At 37.5% G+C, this 21,578-nt stretch overlaps 1 protein-coding gene across 2 annotated transcripts in view; it reads left to right on the top strand.

Annotated features, from left to right (window-relative positions):
• The window catches only part of LOC149085214 (uncharacterized), a 123,710-nt gene that overhangs the window by 14,317 nt on the left and 87,815 nt on the right, over nucleotides 1-21,578 (top strand). For both annotated transcript variants that reach the window (XM_089233078.1, XM_089233079.1), the window contains one exon: nucleotides 20,098-20,794. In XM_089233078.1, coding sequence (XP_089089204.1) covers nucleotides 20,470-20,794 — 325 coding nt within the window. In that variant the 5' untranslated portion in view covers nucleotides 20,098-20,469. The remainder of the gene's footprint in view (nucleotides 1-20,097; nucleotides 20,795-21,578) is intronic.

Below are 21,578 nucleotides of genomic sequence, written 5' to 3'. Positions count from 1 at the left end.
AGACAACAATGCTATTGGGTAGCATCAGAATCACGAAACTTAGAATAGGCCTATGTATCCAACTGCTTTGTAATGCAAACTGTTGTTTCACCTATTTGCACCATAATTTTGAATGATGAATGCTAGTTACTGTCCAAGACCATGAAGAGTAATAAATACAAAATTATTTTTTTTCAACCAGCAGAAGTTTTTAATGACTACTATACTTATTGAACCCTCAAACTAAGCAAATGAAAAACTAATAAATCAAATGGTCCACATACACCCCATCCCCAAATAACCTTTAAAGCGATACAATTTCTGCTTTGGCAGAATCATTAATTGTAATCTCCAACATTTGTAATATTTGGCAATATATCAAGGATTCCCAGCTCAATTAAACTCAATTACATAAATTTTGTTGATAGAATTTGGTAAAAAGTAGGACAAACCCGAGCAAGTAAGACATTTTACTGAAATGAGTGAGGACGAGTGGGAGCCCTGAAAATTGGTGCCTGTTGCACACCTCTAGCCAGTTTAATTTCTGACCTCATAGCAAAAAAATCATGGCTCTTAATTAATATTCTTGTACTGAAATGGGTATTCTACTACCTCTCTAATATTTGGTCTAACTTTTTGAAACACCCTGTATTGTTTTCAAATAAAAAAAAAAATTCAGAAAGTGACAAAAAATGTATAAAATGAAAAATAATTTACACGTTTCCTCTTCGTTTCCAACCCTTTGCATATACTGTTTTGAATTTCAAAATTTTATTATATTTAATGTAATTAATAATATAATATAATTTATATAATATAAAGTTTAATTGATTATAGATGTTACCTCTTTATCAAATTGCAAAGTTTTTCACTTATACACTGCTCAAAACAATTAGGGGAGCAAGCAAAAAAGTGAAGAAAACCGTGCGAGACACCCACGTATTGGCATACAATGGATAGTACACGCGTATCAATGCGCAATGCAGAAAAAAGGCGTAAAAAAATTTGGAATTAAGCTTTAATTCTTTGAAAATGTGGAAAAAACATGAAAAGACGATTTAGGGCAACAATTTGGTTACATGTAAACGATAAAAAAAAAGTACTGTTTAGACATGATGCATGAGTTTTAATGGGGCGTGTGATCTCCTCGAACAGCTAAGACTGCTGCACACCTGTTTGCCATGGATGCTATGAGGTTATCGATCAGACTTTGGGGAATACTGTTCCACTCCTCAAGAAGTGCAATCTGCAAGTCTCGGACAGTAACAGGCGGCTTTGGTCGCGCAGCAATGCGTCGTCCGAGCATGTCCCAAACATGCTTGATTGGATTCAGGTCAGGAGAGCACGCTGGCCATTCCATACGCTGTATTGTTTCAGCTTCAAGCATGTTCTCCACCAGACGAGCTCTATGCGGTCGGGCATTATCATCCTGGAAAACAAAGGAATCTCCAATGGCTCCAGCGTAAGGGATGACACGAGGTCGCAGTATCTCGTCTGCATACCTTCGGGCCGTCAAAGTGCCATTCCGAATGATATGCAGGTCCGTACGTCCGCCTAAGCTGATTCCACCCCATACCATCCAACCAACTTGTCTGTATTGTGACCTTTCACGAACGAATGGGGGGTTATTTCGAGTGCCCCTGTCCCTCCATACCAGAACACGTTAGGTGTCACACTCCAGACTGACTCGGGACTCGTCTGTAAACAGCACTTGGCTCCAATCATGTTGCTCCCAATCTTGATGTTCAGCAGCCCATCTTCTTCGGGCCGCACGGTGGCGTGGGGTCAACGGAATGCAGACCATTGGCCTACATGCATAGAGCCCTCCCTCATGAAGCCGATTACTTACTGTTTGGCTGGACACCCTTCGTCCTGTTGCCAAGAGCAACTGTCTTTGCAGCTGCGTTGCATTCTCTGCTCTGTTTTGACGGGCTGCTAACCATACATACCGGTCATCAGTTGCTGTTATGGCGCATGGCCGACCTTGCCCTGGTCGGCGTCTAACATTTCCTGTTTCTTGGAATAGATTCCACAGCCTTGCAACAACACTTCTGACGACTCCAACAGCGTCCGCGACACTACGTTGTGTTTGCCCGGATTCCAGTCTGCCTATAACACTCCATGCCATGGATTCCGGTAAATCACGTTGTTGAGACATCCTCAAGTCACCTTGTCTCAAAAAAAAAAATACTGCGCAATCGAATTTCACAGTTAGGCAGTAAAACAGACATTTCTGCAACATCCCGATTTCTGCCCTTATCTCCTTTTTCTGGTTTTTGACGTCATGAACTTTGACTTGCATATGAAGTTTTCTTCTTCCGTTTCCTGCTAGGCTTTAAATTATGGATGATTCATTTTGTTACTTATCGGTATACATCTTTGCGTAATTTTGTTAAAACCATGTGCTCCCCTAATTGTTTTGAGCAGTGTACTTATAAATAGGAGGTTTTGGACAGTTCGGTAAAAACCACGGTAAATACCGTGGTTTTTACCGTACTGTCTAAAACCTTGCCAACCCTGCCTACTATACATTATCGGTGTGCGGGGGTGTGTGGCCTACAAGTTGGTTACAAGAGACTCATTCATAAGAAAAGTATTGCTCACAAATTAAAAATAATTTCTTCGATTGTAAAAGTAAAAATTATCTTAGGACCTTCAATTACCTAAGGAAGCAGGTTGGCCACCCTTTCATAAACAGTGAAATGCATGCAGGGCCGGATTAAGACAGGCCTTAAGCACTTGAATGGTTTTGGTGCCCCCCTCCCTAAAAGTATATTTTACTCGATATATATATTGAATCTACAAATGAAAAAAAATCCCATTAAATGAATTTTTATATTTCAGAAGTAACTAATCAACTAAGTAACTAACAAGTTTTTGGAATTTTACATATTTTCAAAAAATATACTTTATTTTTGACTTTAAATGTTTTTAAAAGATTTTGAAAAAAAAAATATTTTCTCCCATTGACTGCTTATTAGTATTTCACAAAGCGGCTTCAAAAGCAACCACTGAATCTTAGTGGGGCCAATGTTACACACAGGTACCTTGTTTTTGGTGAACCACAGTCACTAGGTAGGCCTACTTGTTTTTTCTGATACATTTTTTAGTTGTGATATCGTACCTCAGAACCATACTCTCGCATGTCCATTTAAGTGATTTTACAGTATGAAGAGAAAACTAATCTATCTCATTATTTTGTTAATTCCTCGAAGAGAGTATATTGGGACATATTATAGTGAATTTTTGGCTACTTCATTTAAAAATTATTTCAGCTAAAATATAATACCATGGCCCTAAACTAAAGTAACACCCTCTAAAACTACACGAACACCAGGCCACAAAAGGAATATTAACTTAATGTAAAATATATTTTACATTATTTAAAAAGTGCTACGTCGATGTCAGCACAAAAAATTCCATTGCCCACTGTAAATGAAAACTTTGTATTTTTACACACTATGAGAAATTAGTCTATAAAATTGAATATTAAGACATTTCGATTGATTTGTGATCAATTGAATTTTTTAATGAGGTAGAGGTGCCGAAATGAAGAAAACATTGAGGGGGGGCTGAAAATTGCCATTCCTGTATGATCTTCCTCATTGTATGTACACTACAAGCCTCTGGAGAGGTCCTTTCAGCTGTGCTTTTTTTTACTATTGAACTAGCCTGTATTGAAGTGGCATGACATCTCTACAACTGCTCTGGAGCTAGGCGGAGTATACACAAAAACACACACACATATATATATAAGCGAATTCCGTAAAAAATTTGGTAGCTTTCAGCTTACCAGGTCTTTTGTAAGCCGCTGTAATGACTGACCTGCCCTCAAGGCAGGACTCTGCATAAAATTCTCGCATTCTGCAAGGTTGCTCAAAGCATTCCAATTTGTGTGAAGAACACAAACACGCACACGAATCGGGCATCCAGATGTATTGGAAATATTTCCCTGAGGTGGGGGGGGGGGCATGAGACCTTTCTTAAAATTTTCAGTCATAGATACCGCCATCCAAGGCCGTAGAGAAAGAGGGGGACTTGGGAGTCCTTCGAAATGGGGGGAAAATGTCAGAAAAAAGGGGAAAAGATGGCCAAATATATTGTTCTACCACTTTGGTCCCCCAACCCCCGAAATGCAAGTGGTCCCCTGCCAAACGAAATTTCTGGGTACGGGCCTGTCGCCATCTATGCCTAAGCAGATCATAAGTATTTCTTGGTAAGTACTAGCTCATTAACAGTTTCTCTAATTTTGGGGCATTTCTCAAGTACATCAAATGCTTATACAGATATTCTTGAGGCAAAAAGCTTTTACGACAAACATTGTTTGGAACAAGAATTGTTATCGAAATCAAAAGTACAGTAGGACCTCGATTATCCGAGGGTAGATTATCCGGAGTTCAAAAATTACAAAACTGCAGAAGGTATGAAAGAGAGCCAAGCATGAAATTATTGCTCAGACAACTCAAGGAGTTGGGGTAATATTATTCGGTGATGGTGCTTAAAAGAATGGGAACAGAATATTATTAAAGTTATTATGAATATATTATTATGATCAGAGATCTGTGTTTCCCAACGTGGGCAATATCGCCCCCCCCCCAAGGGGCGATGAGAGAAAAAAAACTTCAGAAGGTGAGAATGGATCAGAAAGTTTGGGAAACTGGAGTGTTACCCACCTCCTCATGTTGAAAAGCACACTGCAGTGAAACAGAAAATTCTTTTTGTCATCCTGTGATTTTCCAATCTAGCAATCACATGCAGAGAATGTTTGGTGCCAATATGATTTTCTAGTCGCCATGATGGCCTGGAGCTTATGATTTGTCAAGCTCTGGCATATAGGGACAGAGTTTGTATCCTCCTTGAAATTCCCTGGGGGAAAATTTCATTTTCAAGTGTTTAAAATTCCTTAGAAAATTGTTGCAGTCCTTGAAAAACATTATAATCATTTCCAAGTGCTTGCATTTTTTAGGTGAATTTCTTCCATCAATTTTAGTCTTACCTTCCCCCCCCCCCTTCCAGCTAAACAACGTTCTGCTGAGATGAAAATGAGCGGAACAACTATTTTCAGTGTTTCTCAAAGTGTGCGTCGTGGCTCCTAGGAGCCTAACTATTTTGTCGGGGCCAAGGCCATAACTAGGATTTTTGCCGCCCCCACAATTTTAAAATTCAGTAATGTTATAATGGCGTTCTTTGTTTCCACCTGAAATTTGCTGCCCTTAAATTTTTCCGCCTGGGTCAGTTGCCCTCACTAGTTCCGGTCAGGGGCGTCAGGACATATTGATTTATGTATGCTTATTTTTTGAAGTAGTACTTTTATAAGTAAAAATATCTACCAAACTATTCTGCAGATGAACCATGAATTCAGCAAGACTGTTCCGCTGGTAACAAAATGTTGAGGACTACTGAGTTACGGGACAATGTTCAAAACAATATTTAATCACGTATACCTCAGGTATTTCTCAACTTTGATAGGTGTTGCCTAAAATCTGACAGAAAAACATTGCACTTAAGATTTTGCTGCAAAATTATTTCAAACAGTTAAATTTAAAAATGTCAGTTGCATACAGGACCACAACTAGATGCTTGGTCAGTTGGGGCAAGCAGGCATTTTGACACCCCTTTGTAACATTGAAGGAGAGGTTAAAGGGTGAAATTGGCGCAGCCTCTAGTCCAGTGGCACCAGACCAGGGTTTAAGCTGCATAAAAAATTCCTTTCGCAAAAAAGCGAAAATGGGGGGAAAAGCTTTAGCAAAATGCTACGATGCTAAGGGGCAGGGGTGTAGCCAGAAATTTCGTTTGGGGGGGAACCACTTTCATTTCGGGAGGGGACCAAAGTGACTGAACAACAATAGATTTGGCCATCTTTTTCCCTTTTTTCTGTCATTTTCCCACATTTCGGGGGGGGGGGCAGACCCCCAAGTCCCCCCCTCGCTACGCCCTTGCTAAGGGGCCATTCAAGTATTACGTCAGCAGATTTTTAGCCATTTTTGACCCCTCCCCCCCCCTTGTCAGCAAAATTTAGTCAGCAGCTTAGAATATTTCATATCTTCAAAAAGGGTGGTTGATGATGTAAGCAACCTTCAAACCCCCGTCATCAAAAGTCATCAAATCGGAAACCCCCTCCCCCCGATGCTGACGTAATACTTGAATGACCCCTAATGTAATATAATTGATGGTTGGATGTCTACTCGTTGCTTACCTCCTGTACGCATTTTTGCAAAAGTGGCTACTACTTTTTTCGCATTCTACGATTTTCTTTCGCATTTTGCGAAAAATGCTACCGTAGCTTAAACCCTGCACCAGACCCACTGTTCCCAACTAGTTGCGACCCTGCTAAAATTTTCTAAATTTTTCTTAAAATTCTTCCAGATTGTTCTGAAGTAGCACTAATTGTTCTGTGCGTACATCGCAAATTTCAGCATATTCTGTTTTGGGGATTGTAAGAAACATTAGAATCAAGTATCATTGTAAATAATCGTCGAAAATTTATTTTATTATACACTAGTGAAATAAATTAAGAGAATTTGCATATTTTATCGAATTTCATGAAAAGAACTGAACTGAATGTAAAACCACTGCTTCTAGACAAAAATGCAAATCTTGTATGTCAAATACATAAGCGTACACGTGTGTGTAGGCGGAGCCAGTAGAGAAACAGGCTTTATAAGCGCGCGTAAGTTAAGACGCATTTCATTCGCTAGCACACGAATTTCTTAGTGTTATTTTGCAGCAATCGGTTAATTTCAAATTGTAACAGTAAAAATGAGTAACCACCAACGTTTAGATGATGGAATGAGGTGGCGAATTGTGGGGAGGCTAGAAGCAGGCCAATCTCAAGTCCAGATTTGTAGAGAGTTCAATTTAACGCCCAGCGTCGTTTGTAGCTTATGGAAACAGTTCCAGGATACCGGATCCATCGAGAGAAAGCCTGGGCAAGGTCGTCCAAGAGCCACGACGGCCAGAGAAGATCGCCATTTGTCGATTACAGTGAGGCGTAACAGGAGTGCTACAGCTTCTCAGCTCTCTCGTGACTTGTATGCAGCCACAGGAACTCGTGTATCAAGGGTGAATGTTTCCAAAAGACTTCATGAGAGAGGGTTGTTTGCAAGAAGACCTGCTGTTTGCGTCCCGCTCACTTCTACGGACAGGAGAATCCGTTTATCATGGTGCATAGAGATTGGAGTATGGATCAATGGGCGACCGTTCTCTTCACTGATGAGTCCCGGTTCAGCCTAAGCACCGATTCTCGCCGTACGTTCATATGGAGAGAACCAGGGACCCACTACCTACCCTCCAATGTCCGCGAAATCGACCATTATGGCGGAGGAGGTTTAATGGTCTGGGCAGGCATCATGTTGGATGGCCGCACACCTCTCCATGTCTTTGAAAGAGGCACTGTGACTGGTGTGAGGTATAGGGATGAGGTCTTGGAGCCCTATGTTTGCCTTTTCAGGGGTGCAGTTGGCCCTGAGTTCATTTTAATGGACGATAACATGAGGCCACATAGAGCTCTTCTGCTCAACGATTTTCTAGAGAGTGAGGATATTTGCCGGATGGATTGGCCAGCCAGATCTTCAGACCTTAACCCTATAGAGGACGCTCTGGGGAGGGCAATTGCAACTCGCAACCCCCCTCCGGGAACCATCCAGGGAATGAAAACAGCGTTGCTGAACGAGTGGGACCAGTTGCCACAGGAAATGATAAACTGCCTTATTTAAAGTAGGAAATCACGCTACGAGACCCGTATGTCTGTAAGAGGGGACCACACCCCCTATTAACCCATTTTTTTGTTTATTCTGCAACCGCTGTTTCATACCTTCTGACTCCAACGAGTGTTACGCACGATCATGTTTGTGTATTACAATTATTGAATGGTTATTTGTTTTGTATTGTATCAATGTATGTACATATCAAATTTCATTAAAATCGGTACAGTAGTTCTAGAGATAATCGACCAAGTCTGCAAATTCTCTTAATTTCTTACACCAGTGTAGTAATATACTAGGGAAACATCGTAACTATACTCAAAATGAGAAGCAACCAACAGCTAGACGCGTTTCGGAACTGTATAAAGTTCCTCCTTCAGTAGCAAAGAACAATTAAAAGATAAATATTTAGGATAAGCATCATTTTTCGACTCTGTCTTGAACAGTTAGTAACTCCCGCTATAAGGAGTATTTATCTTTTCATTTTTCTTTGCTACTGAAGAAGGAACTTTATACAGTTCCGAAACGCGTCTAGCTGTTGGTCACTTCTCATTTTGTGTATAGTTACATAGATTCGAATTCGAAAAATGGAGGAAACTTTGGAAAGAACAGCATTAAATGTGGAAAAACCATTTCAATACGTTAAACCATTTAACATTGTTCTTTCTGAAGAAATGTTTTTTTTTCAAAAGAGCTGAGCTCAATGCTTTATTGACTTTTTGCTTGGATATAGAAAACGAACAACAAAACACGATTCTTTTGTTTAAGCTTTTAAATAACGTATTTGTTTATTTTAAATCTTTAAAAAAACTGATCAAAAACATCATAAGAGTGTTTGAGATTTAAGAAACTAATTTTATTTCAATCTTGGCTCTGTGTTTAGAGTAATTTTTTGTAATAAAATTTTTTCTTGATTTTAATTTTATGAAATATGATTTTAAATTACAATAGTTAAATTTTTGTTTTTAATTTCCCTAGAGAAGTTTTTATGGAAGAGAGTGGGGGTTTTAATTTTCAATTAACTTTCAGTTATAGGATTTTTTCATTTATGCTACGCTTTGACCCACTGTTTCAGCGGCGTGATTGAAATGACGTATAAATGAGGTTTTGTTGTATGGGACCTGAGCCCCCAACATTTTCAATAACTTTACGCATATGATTTAAAATAAATCGCAACCTGCACTTTTCTTTCAAAAATGATTGTGGCTGGCATGAGGAAACAGTCATAAAATGAATTATTTGAGCTTACATCATTTCCTGTTGAAAAGTCTGATTTGATTAGAAAACTTGAGTGTTTCGAATTAAGAACATATTCATGGAACAAATTATGCTCATAAGCTGAAGTTCCATTGTAGTTACACATAATTGGATGGCTTTTATATAAAAGGAACCAAGCGCCATTAAATCTCAAAATGGAGAAGAAGCTATTTAAAGTTATCTTTGATTCGGTTATTTCTTCAGTTTGGTAGTTAGTTCAAGTGCACACTGACAGCATCACAGTTTATATGTCACTTGGTCCTATTTAGATAAAAAATCCTACCTCTTTTTCAATAGTTCAGATGTTGGTATATCTCAAAAATGTTAAAAATGACGTTTGGTTCCTTTTATATAAAAGCTGTCTAATTGTTACTCAAAAATTCACATTTGTCTAGAGAACCCTTAGGGTATGAACATAGTACACACTTGTTTCTGATTCCTCGAAATCAGTTCCATTGCTGGTTAAAAACCTGAAATTCAGGTCTTCAACCAATCTATAATGGCACTGGCTCACAAAATTGGAAACCAGTGTGCGCTATGTTTGCATCCTAACGTGTGATAAACAGATTCTACTGCCAATATAATTAGCAAGGTGGGGTCAACCCCACTTCGAAGTCATTTTATTTAGTCTTCTAGGGTAGCATTATCCTGATGTCTAACTGTATATTGTAGACATTTAAACAGATTGAGTGCCAGCAATACCATGAATAGTTATAGTTGTAAATAAAAATGAATTTTTAAACTGTATTATCTCAAATATCCATACACGTGAGGAAAAAAAAAATTAGTTTGTACTACAAGGTTATTCGAAAATAATGATCCGATTCCACAAAAATATATTTCAGAAAGATTACGGTGGAACCTCTCACTGAAATAGTTAGGTTGATGTAATGATAAATCTCACTAGAATGATAATTTTCAAATCATCTTATGTGAATTTTTCTTTGTTAATTTTGGGTTCGAGTCATTTGAAGGTCACACTCTCACACTGGAGGTCACTTTACTTTATGAGCAGTTTACTTTGTCATTTTACTTCATGAGCTGATTACCTCAGAGCCACCTGTGTGTGTGCTCTGATTGGCTAAAGTTTTTAAAATGCCTGCTGTGCCACCTGATGGCAGCAATGAGAAATTTTGATGAAGTGGCATTTGGCAAAAAGATCGGTATCTGTTAAATTCCTCTTGATACAAAAATGAACAAATCCTCTAATAAAATAAATCTTAGGTATGAAAACAATATTTTTTTAACCTCTTCATTCCAGGGGTGCATATTTGTGTACCTTTATTTTGTTACAGTTTTAATGATTATTTTTCAAATTAAGACTTGTATGCATAAGGGTAGCTAACTTAAATGGTCCTAATAAAAGTATCGACCCAAATTAACCCCCTTTGCTCAGATCTCTGTACATGGTACATCACAGGTGGTAAAATTTTCTACCGCTCGATTATTTTTTTAAATAATCACAGTAAAATTTTTATTGCTTAGAATAGACATTTTATAAAATCGGAACTTTTTAACAATTTTAGAATTAAAATTTAAAACAGTATAAATTATTTTCAGCAGAGCTGCATGAAGTTCGATTTTTTTTCTTTAAAATTAAAATACCTTGAATAGGGCCTCTGCATTTTTAAATTTCTGAACAACCTTGAAGGATTAATTTAAAAAAAAAAAAATTATTATTAAAGATCATTTTGACATTCAATAAACACAAATCAGTCAAAAATAAAATTTAATCTGTTTTGACTGAGGTTTGAAGTTGAGATTTCAAATTCCCTACAACAATATTTTTTAATATTTTGCTTAAAATCACCTTCACTCTATTTTTAAATGTCTGTTTTTGTGGTTCTAAAAGCATCTAATAACATCAATATTTTTAACCACCCCACCCCTGAAATTTTCAACCCAGCAGCATGTGTGTGGAAATTTATAACTTGAAACCATGTGGGATCTGTAAGTCTGGTCTGAATCAAATTCATGGATTAACATTTCTCTTTTGAAAGTGTTTTTATACACCCTGAGAAAAATGTTATCCTACCCTAGCATAGGATGAAGTGCAGTGTAACTTTGGTTTAAGAGGTGATTCACAAGATGAGCAAAAAATTAACATTTATTTTGACTTAATTAACCAAGATATTTTTCTGAGTACGAGTAATATACCAGTGTGTAACCAGCGATTCTCAACCGGTGTTCCGTGGAGTCAATGGGGCTCCATGTGAACTCTCCAGGGACTCCGCAGCAGCTTCAGGAAAATATTAAAAACAGTCAATTTGAAAAAAAATAATTATAAATATTTTTGAGTATTTTAAAAATCAGCAACTTTGATGAATAAACAAAAAAATAGGCCTACTTGGCTCCGCCATAGACACTATATACCAGAAAGGGCTCTGCGAGTCAAAAAGCTTGAGTACTGCTGATGTATACCAGAGACTCCTTAATGAGGCCTACTCTTTTTAAGGCTTTGTGTATTCACCTTGTCCAGTTGGTTAGCATCACATGATCACAATTAAAAAGTCAGCAATTCGTTTTCTGTCACTGCAGGCAAGGCTGTCTTAACGAGCTAAGACAGTCAGGTTCAAGTATTTTTGGGGGTTTTTTTTTTTATTATTTTAAAGACCAAATTGAAAATTATATTTCATGTCTTAGTGTATTAATGAAGCCCTTCAATAGTTTGGGCCCTTGTATGATTTAATCCCATTTATTAAGATATCACAGACTACGGTAGTAGCATTTTTAACACAAGCCCATGAAAGACTGTCTCACCCTCTGGTTGGATCTTGATGCAACTAAGGATTTCAAAGTGTGAAACCTCTTGTTATACAATTACAAAGTCCACTATAGACAAAATGCCCAATAAGGTGGCTGAAAAAAAGATGCCCATAAAAATAAAGCTTTCAAATATATATCTAAACTATCAAAAATACAGCAACCTAACAAGAGCAATAATAAACAAATAATTATGATAAAATATAAGTATGCATACTGCCCATAAGAAAATTATGATTGTCTGAAGTAAGTATGGATAGCTTTTCCATTATCCCAATATGTTTATCGTATTTCTTTTTAAACATGCACAATTGTGTTGGAATTCACGACCCCCTTAGGTAAGCTATTCCATTTATTCACAACCCTATTAGAGAAAAAAATAGTTTTGAAAAATAAAACTTGTTCTATATCATTCCGGAAATATTTGAACCTTCAATATGTAAAATAAATAAAAATACAGTGAAACTTCACTACAACTATACTCACTATAATAAATTTTTCTACAAACTTGTTTGTAATTGTCTGTACTCTAATGTTAAAATGCTGCCTCTCGATATAATGATAATTCCTCTACAATGATATTTTTTCCTTGTTCTGCAGAATATCGTTATAGTGAGATTTCACTGTACAATAATCTGACATGAAAAAAATCAACTTTTTTTTTCAAACTAAGCACAACTCAGGTCTATCGCCATGGGCAATTTACTACTTGGTGAGTTGTGCCGGAAGTGTAAGAGTGTACCTAACAGTGTGAGTGTATCTAGTGTTTGATTTTTCAGTGCTGCCATTTATATTTCAGAAGTGAAGTGAGTGAAGTTTAATGACTGAATACTTGTACTGTTTGTAGGCCTGTTGCTCTCTGTGGTGAGACCTTTTAATGGGGAGTCAGTTCTCGTACATAAATCAACCTACACTTTATCTTTGAAAAGAATCATGGATGGCAGGAGAGAGAAAGGTTATGGAACAAATACACTCATGTCCATAAATTAAGGATAATTCAGAATCACACGGAAATCGAAATCTAAAGTAAAAATTTCACCTGTAGAATTATCACACACATCTGCAAGAATGATATGCAAATTTCAGGAAGCCACCAGATGATGCTGATAGTACGTCACAATGACGAGAGTGTAAGAGCGGGGTATATAAGGAATGGTGGCAAAGAAGTAAAATTGTTCACAAGAGTTCTGTGAGGCGCTCAGTGCCATAAATGAATAGTTATGACACAGAGGACGCATGTGGATGATTTTTTACGTGGTAGAATTATCGGCCGCCCACATTCCAATGTAGGCGTACTCAGATGGAAGTATGCGAGGAACTTGGAATTGCCCAAAGTGTCATCTCTAGGCTTTGGCAACGATTCCAAGATAACGGAAATGTCAGTAGACGTTACAGTACAGGTCGCCCCGAGTTACAACGCGAATGAAGTATTTGTGAGGTATTTGGAATAACTGCCAAAAGAAGCAGACGGAGCACAGCAACCGACCTGTCTCGTCAGCTATCTGCAGCCACAGGTACCACAGTTTCAAGGCAAACCGTGTACACGTTTGGGAGATATTGGTCTATATGCTCGCAGGCCTGTCAGATGTGTTCCGCTCACGGCAACTCACTGTCGGCAGCGATTAGCCTGGAGTAGAGAACATGCAATGTGGACATCGTCACAGTGGGCTTGTGTGATGTTTTCCGACGAGTCCAGGTTTAGCTGGGATCCGGAACTTTCGCCCCCGACATCTCGCCCCTTGAACGTATCGTCCCCGTTACATTTGGCCCCCGGAAATTTCGCCCCGGTACATTTTGCCCCTGGTGCGTTTGGCCCCCGAAAAATTCACACCGGCCATGAATGTATGAGTGACCGTATGAGTGATTGACTGTATGAGTGCCCGTATGAGTGATCGAGTGACCGTATGAGTGATTGACTGTATGAGTGACCGTATGAGTGATTGACTGTATGAGTGACTGTGTGAATGATCGAGTGACCAAGTGAGTGTGAAATGAACTGTAGGAGTGCATTAGTGACCGTACAAATGACTGAGCGAGTGGCAGAATGACTCACCACGTTAGTGACCGTATCAACTAGTGTGCAATTGACTTTGTGAGTGAATGACCGTATGAGTGACCACGTGACTGACCGAATGGCCATATAAGTGAGCAAATGAATGACCGCATGAGCGACCAAGTGATTAACTGTATGAGTGATCAAGTGAGTGATAGTGGGATTGCCGTGTCAGTGACAAAGGGAGGAATTGAGCTATGGAACGTTTGAGTGAATAAGTGACTGACCGAATGAGTGACCAAGTGAGTGGCTAATTAAATACTGGTGTAAGTTTCCTAGTGAATGATTGAGCGTATGAGTGATCAAGTGGCTGACGGAATGAAAGACAGAGTGAATGCTTGAATAAATTTGCGAGTGACTGAGTATATGAGTGATCAAGGGAGAGGCCGAGTGATTAACCATATGAGTGACCGAGTGACTCACCGCATGAGTGACCGAGTGAGTGACTGTATATGTGACCAGGTGAGTGACAGTACGAGTGTTCAAGTGAGTGATCAAGGGACTGACCGTATGAGTGACCAAGGGAGTTACTGAATGATGGAACGCATAAGTGAATGTGTGACCAAATGAGTGACTGCATGAGTGACCGAAAGATTGATAAAGTGAATGACTGCATGAGTGACCGAAAGATTGATAAAGTGAATGACCGTATGATTGACCCAGTGAGCGACTGAGTGATTGACAAAGTGAACGATTGAGTGATTGACAAAGTGAACGATTGAGTGATTGACAAAGTGAACGATTGAGTGATTGACAGAGTGAGCAATTGAGTGATTGGCAAAGTGCGAGGGTGGAGTGTCTGCAAAGATGATCCTCCTCATCCCCTCCCTTTTTATAGGTGGTTACGTAGCACTGAGTGACCAAGTGATTCACACTTTAATGGATTCTAAGAATTTAGAATTTTCAGTTTAAGCATAAAATATTTTTCCCAAATTTACGACTCACACCGGTGTGGTCACTCACACTATCATTCATATATTCACTCATACTGTCAAGGTAGGCAAAATGACAGGGGGTCAATTTCCGATTCAATTGATTACTTACTGAGTAACTCATATGGTCAGGGCAGGTGAAATGTCCGGAGATAAATTTTCAATTCACTCGATCACTCATGTATTCATTCACTTGGTCACTCATGCGATCAGGGGAAGCAAAATGTCACGAGTAAATGTCCAACTCACTTGATCACTCATGTGGTCACTCACACCATCATTCATATGTTCACTCATAGAGTCACGCGTACGATAAGGGCTGGCGAAATATCAGAGATAAATTTCCGATTTACTTGATTACTTACTGAGTCACTCACATGGTCACTCACTGGGTCACTGATATGGTCAGGGCAGGCGAAAGGTCAGGGCGAAATTCCCGGTGTGAAATGTTCGGGGGCTAAATGTACCAGGGTGAGATGTTAGGGGCGAAATTTCCGGGGGCCAAATGTACTGGGGACGAAACGTGCCAGGGGCGAGATGTCGAAGGCGAAATATCGGGGGCAAAGGTTCCGTGAACCGGTTTAGCTTGCAGTCTGATTCACGTCAGACTTTCATATGGAGAACGCCAGGTACCCTTTACCACCAAGACAACATCATTGAACAACACCGTTACGGTAGTATTGCATTGCTCGTTTGGGGTGGAATTATACTGGGTTCCAGAACAGATCTATATGTTCAAACCGGAACCATGAAAGCCCAAATTTATTGGGGCGTCATTCTGGAACAACATGTACGTTTGTTTAGGGGTGCCATGGGCGCAGAATTTGTGTTTATGGATGACAACGCCCGTCCTCACCGAGCAAACATCGTAAATGAATGCCTTGAATCTGAGGATATAACCCGTATGGAATGCAGATTATGAAGGTTCTATTTCACAAACATCTACTATATCATTGATATTTGTTATTCTCTTTGTAAACTTATCGGGTGAGTTCGAATAACCTTCTTCATAACTATAGCCTGGATTATACACAAATGCATTTTTAAATTTTGACCTTTTTCAGTGAAGCTTCGGTCTAACTGAAAAAGTGACTTTTTTCCATTTCTTCTTTTAACTGAAAAAGGATTTGTCAAGCCCTGACATATTTGTGTTGTTATAACTTTTCATTGCTATTTTCATGAAAAATATCTAAATCTACTTTTAACTCATGATTTATTAGATTGAAAAGTTGAAGGTTAGTTAATGATTGCAGATGTAAAGAGATAAATATGGCAGTAATGCAATAAGGATGTGGTAGGTCAGGTAGTTATAGGCAATGTACTTGTATATGTTATGGGAAATGTGATAAATCATAATTATGCATATTAATCAGCAATTATGCATAACCACCAATTTTTTGATACATTTTTCCATACCATAAGTTTGATACATTTTTCTATGTTTGTTCTTTTTACTGGTAAATGTGGCACCATCTGTTGTGAAAATTGGCAAAAATGACATTGTCAAGGGTGCGTGTGCAGGTATCCTCCTTTCTCAGTTTTTGAATCTAGTAACCCTACATTCACAGAACGAATTATGCTCTTAAACCAAAGTTCCACTGTAATGAATTTTGAAGTTTTCCTTTACTTGAAGAAATCTATAGAAATGGAATAGCTATTCCTCTGGTATTGTATCGAGAGCAGGTTTATAGTTTTGCTATGCTAATTTTGCCGCCATCATCCTGTTCTAGTTTAATACAAATACAACGCCACAATGAGGTGGCTGAGAAAAAGATGTCCATAATAAATATGGATGTCATATATTTCAAACAGCAACCCAATTAAAAATGGAATTACAAACAATTATATATATATATATATATATGATGAAATATTATACAATGCCCATAAGAATACTTATGGTTGTCTTATTCTAAGTATGGATAACAACCACACAAAGGCCAGACAATGTTCCGTAGTAGTAGACTGCTTCTATTCTTGACCACCCATTACTTTAATCTGCTGCCGATCTAAACTTGCTGCCTTGGGCTATAGCACTTCTGTGAACACGACTCCGATCTAGGGACAAAGTATTTGTTCCAAGTCTTATATGTACGAGGTTCTTCTCTATTTCTTTTAATTGAGAAACTTATGCATGTTAATGTAATTTGGTAGAGGCTCAGTAGAGCTACGAGGGCTCTTATGTGGTACACGTGGCTTGAGCTATGAAGAGACACTTGATTTTTTTTTTAAACATGTTTACATTGCAAGAACACAAATTTGTGGAAATATGAACACTTTTTAGTGTGTTAAAAATTTTCAGTGGGATGGATAAGATGGACCACAATTTATTAATACACCATCAATTAAATGCTTCACCGAGGAGACACCCGTCACGATTGGTAAAGGACTGTACAAAGTTGTAGTATCGCATGCAGTGCTTTTCATAACAAGGTTGTAAATTCATGGAATAAATCCTACCACGATTGACATGTTTATAAGGAAACAATCGCCAGGGTATTGATTGGGAGAACCACCTTTCATCTAGAGATTAATATGAAAGATACTTTAAGTTAGTACTCAATAATTTTTTGTATCGGCATGTATCAGAAGCCACTAGGTGTACTGCTATTTTGGATTTGGTTCTCACTAGTTCCGAGGATCTTGTTGAACATGTTTCTGGAGGGGGAGTTTTCTTCTAGTGATTGCCGTATCACTAGTATATCTGTAACTTTTCTTCGGGTAAGGTCGTTAACAAAATAATAGTTCCTTGTGTTTTTAGAGAACCAACTTTGATCTTTTGAAAGAAAGGATAGCAGTAATTATCAAAGACTGGTTGGAGCCAACCACCCTGATTGGCTCCAACCGGTCAATAGGAAGAATTTAATATGAAGCAGTCTTTTTTTGCACAACATCTTACCCTTTGTCCGTAAAAAGTGTGTGTGTACATCGTGCCCCCTCTGGTTCATGAATAGTGTGTGAACAGGCTTTATCTTGACTTGAGAAGAAAAAAGCATTCAGAGAGTATATATATATATATATATAAAAGTAGATGTGACCTGTCATTTTATTTACTAATAAAAGAAGGGCATTGATGAAAGTGATAAGGGATAGCAAAAAGTTGAATCTAGATTTGCAGATAACATTGGCACTGACCCAAAATCATTTTTCAGGCAGGTCAATAGTAGATGTAAGGGGACGGTTGCCATCTCCCCCCCCCCCCCTTTGTATGCTTCAATGACTTTTTCTTGTCAGTTTTTAATAGAGAAACTGCATTCAATGTATGGGTGTTGCGTGGGATGATAAAATCCTCAACGATATTCAAGTGGAAGATGTCGAGGTCCTAAATATTCTGAAAAGTATATGTGCAAGCAAAGCACCAGGACCAGATATCTATCCTAGGGTCCTCGGGAAATGTGCTAATGAATTGTTGGGACAGTCATGCAGATTCGCAGTAGTGTTGCTGAGAGAATTAAGAGCTTGGTAATGTGGTTCTGTTATTTAAAAAGGGTAATAGAGAAGTTGTGTCCAATTATTGTCCGGTGAGTTTGACAAGCTCCCTCTCACAAACTTTGGAAATTATTATCAAAAGGCAATTGGTGAGGTGGATAGACAAGAATAATGTATTGTTTTATAATCAACATGGGTTCAGGAAGTAGAAGTCATGTGTAACTAGCCTCCTGCTTCTATGATCACATGACTAAGGCTTTGGGTAAGGGCAAAAATGTAATTTATCTTGATTTCTGGAAGACATTTGTTCAGGTCCAACATGGTAAACTTTTTAAGTGTTTATGTAAGATTGGGATTTGGGGGTACTTGCTGAATTGGATAGAATCATTGGTGAGAGATGGGTCACGATGGGTTATGATGAACAGGAAATTCTCTGATTGAACAGGCATCACAAGTGGCATTCCTCAAGGAAGTGTCTTCGACCCCATACTTTTTTCACTTTTTATCAATAAACTCGATCAGTGTATCTGAGATTGTTAGCAAATTTGCAGATGTGAAGCTAATAGGGGTAGTCTAGAATCAAGGCTATAGGAAGTTGCTGCAGACCAACTTGAACCATCATGGGCAAATGAATGGAGCATGATTCTTAGCATTGACAAGTGTATTGTCGCTCATTTTGGTTCGAACAGCATGTTTCTCTAACGAATTGAATGGTGTCACTATCCCAGATACAACTAGGATCACTGATTTTGGAATTCTCATTGACAAGTGGCTTATGTTCTCTGAACATTGTTCAGTAGGGGTCAAAAAATGAATACAATGTTCGGTTTCATTTTCAAAAATGTGTCTGCATTCTCACACATAAGTCATTCTTTTGCTTTTCTGAGGCTTAGTTTGTCCTGGACTGAAATATGCTGTAAGGTTTGGGAGACTATACCTACAGAGGGACATAGACTTGGTTGAGGAGGTGTAGAGAAAGAATGCAGGTGTCATAGAGGATATGATCAAAGTGTTTAAAATTTTCAACTGGATTGATAGGATGGACCATGAATTATATATTAATATGGTGTCAATCAACTGCTTTGATAAGGGGACACCAGTATTGACTGGTAAGGGACAATTCTAGGTTGTGGTGTCACAGAATTTTTCTCGAATAGTGTTGTGAATAATGGAATAGCTTACACCCATAGTAGTAAATTCTAACACAATTGACACGTTTAAAAAGAAATATGATAAACATGTTGGCGTAAATTGAGAAACTATCTGTACTTGAAATAAGACAACCATAAATATTTTTTATGGATATTGTATTATATTTTATCGTGTATATATATTGTTATATTTTATGTATATATAGTTTTTAATTTTTATAATTGCATTTTTAATTGGGTTTCTGTATTTTAGATATATATGACATCTATATTTGTTATGAGAATCTTTCTCTGCAACCTTGTTGGGCATTTTGCTTGTTGTAGCCTTTTATTTGTATAAATATGATATTTATGTTGGGATAAATTGTGAAGTTACCCGTAGTTATAAATGAAGACAACCATAATTTTTATGGACAGTGTATTGTATTTTTCTCGTAATTTTTTTTTTTTTGTTAAAATTGCTTTTATTCTGGGTTGCTGTATTTAAGATATATTTGGCATCTATATTTTTTATGAGCATTATTATTTTTCCTTAATTTTATCAGGAATTTTGCCTGCTGTGGCTGGTTTTTATTTCGAATATTATTGAAAAAGGAATGTAGGAAAAATTTTAATCTAAATTTTATCATTTAATTTGATTAAAAAAAAGTAATTTAAATCAGCTGATCTTGCCAGACTAGTTGTGATACTGTGTGCAAACATCTTAAACAAGTTAAATTAGTTTTATTAATTTGTGTGTTTGTGTGTTGTTTTTTCCTGGCATTTTTGAGAAATGGCACACCCATTCTACCATGCAATGCTTTAAGTTTATCTTTTTTTTTACATTCCAGGCATCAATGAATGGAAAAATATTCTTTTTTATGATATGTAAGAAAATCAAATTCAAGTTGTCATTAGATGATGAAATGGAAGATGTGATGCATTACCTGAAACAAAACAGAAATTGATGATCAAAAATTATTTTATGCTACCAGCAAATTTTGCTTCAAAGAAATCAAGTGTGTTGCTCATGCAGTGTTCAAGAATGCTAAGAGGCTTGATGGAAAAAAAACACTTTTATATACATACGGAAAGGAAATACAGAGACAAATGCAATTGTGTATACTTTGTTTTACCAAAGAGCTGATTATATCCATGTTTTATTTTAGAATTTTATTTTTTGTAACAGTCATCTTATATAGATGAGTTACTTTTGACCAAAGATGTTGGATAATCTTGCATCATATCTTAACTCAACATCAAGCAAAAATCTGTGTTATACTTCTAGCCAAACCAAATCTGAAGAACTTTTTAATCAACTTTCAATAACAAATATTTTGCAAAAATACAGCAAAAAAAGCGAATGGACAGTCAAATCATTTGTTATGTACAGGAGCACACCAAACCTTGCAGATCTTTCTGAAAATCTTCCTTATGAAAAAATAAACATGCTTTACAAAAACAAAAGCACAGAATGCTTGGCGAATGCTGCTGATCATTTAGAAAACTTTCTTTTTAATGCATATCAAAAGAGTAGTATAGTTGAAGGTAAGCTATCAATTTTTATTACATAATTTAGTAAACAATCTCAATAGGCAAATGTCAGTCTTTGGGGTACTAATTCCATAATCGGGGTCACTGTCACATCAAAATTTTTGACGACTTGAGCTAGCAGTTATGTTTATTCAAGTTGTCTTGATATTGCTGTGAGCAGGAGTTTGAAAATTCCTGAATTGGAAACAAACCTGATAATTTTTAAATGTCCAAAAAAAGATAATTACAACCTACTGTAAGTAAATTAAAAACCAAAATTTAAAAACGATAATTAAAAAATTGGGCTACTGGGCTCCGCCATAGAATTTTTTTACTAAAAAGGGCTCCGCAAGTCAAAAAATGTTGAGAACCGCTGTTCTATAGCATAGCATTGTTTGGAAAAGAGATGGGGTGGAAGAATAGATTGTGGAAAAAAAAACTTGGAGGGGGGTTCTTTCAGTTTGTGTAAACTGGTTAGCAGCCCTGCCTACTATGAAATCCTAATACTGTTTCTGGGAAGTGGAAACAGGAGATCAGATCTGAAAAAAGGGCATGGTGTTATGATTCCATGCCTGTTGTGATTTCTAAATGTGTTATAGCACATCAATAGCTATTCCAATTATTCTGTGCGGGATCTCTTCATTTCTGAAAAAGACAGAAGCTCTCTGCTAAATCAAACATGCATGATATGTAATATATTTTTTTCACTCATCACTTCTTACTTTATGGCCTTACTTAAGAGCCCCTTTTTCCATGCAGAATAATTGTGTAATACCTTCCAATACAGAGCTGTAACGTA

This window comes from Pholcus phalangioides, unplaced genomic scaffold (genome assembly GCF_987345545.1).
Source record: "Pholcus phalangioides strain wild (caught in Gottingen) unplaced genomic scaffold, Ppha-v1.0 ptg000007l_1, whole genome shotgun sequence".
Taxonomy (NCBI): Eukaryota; Metazoa; Arthropoda; class Arachnida; order Araneae; family Pholcidae; genus Pholcus; species Pholcus phalangioides.
This window is presented reverse-complemented; position numbering and strand designations above follow the sequence as displayed.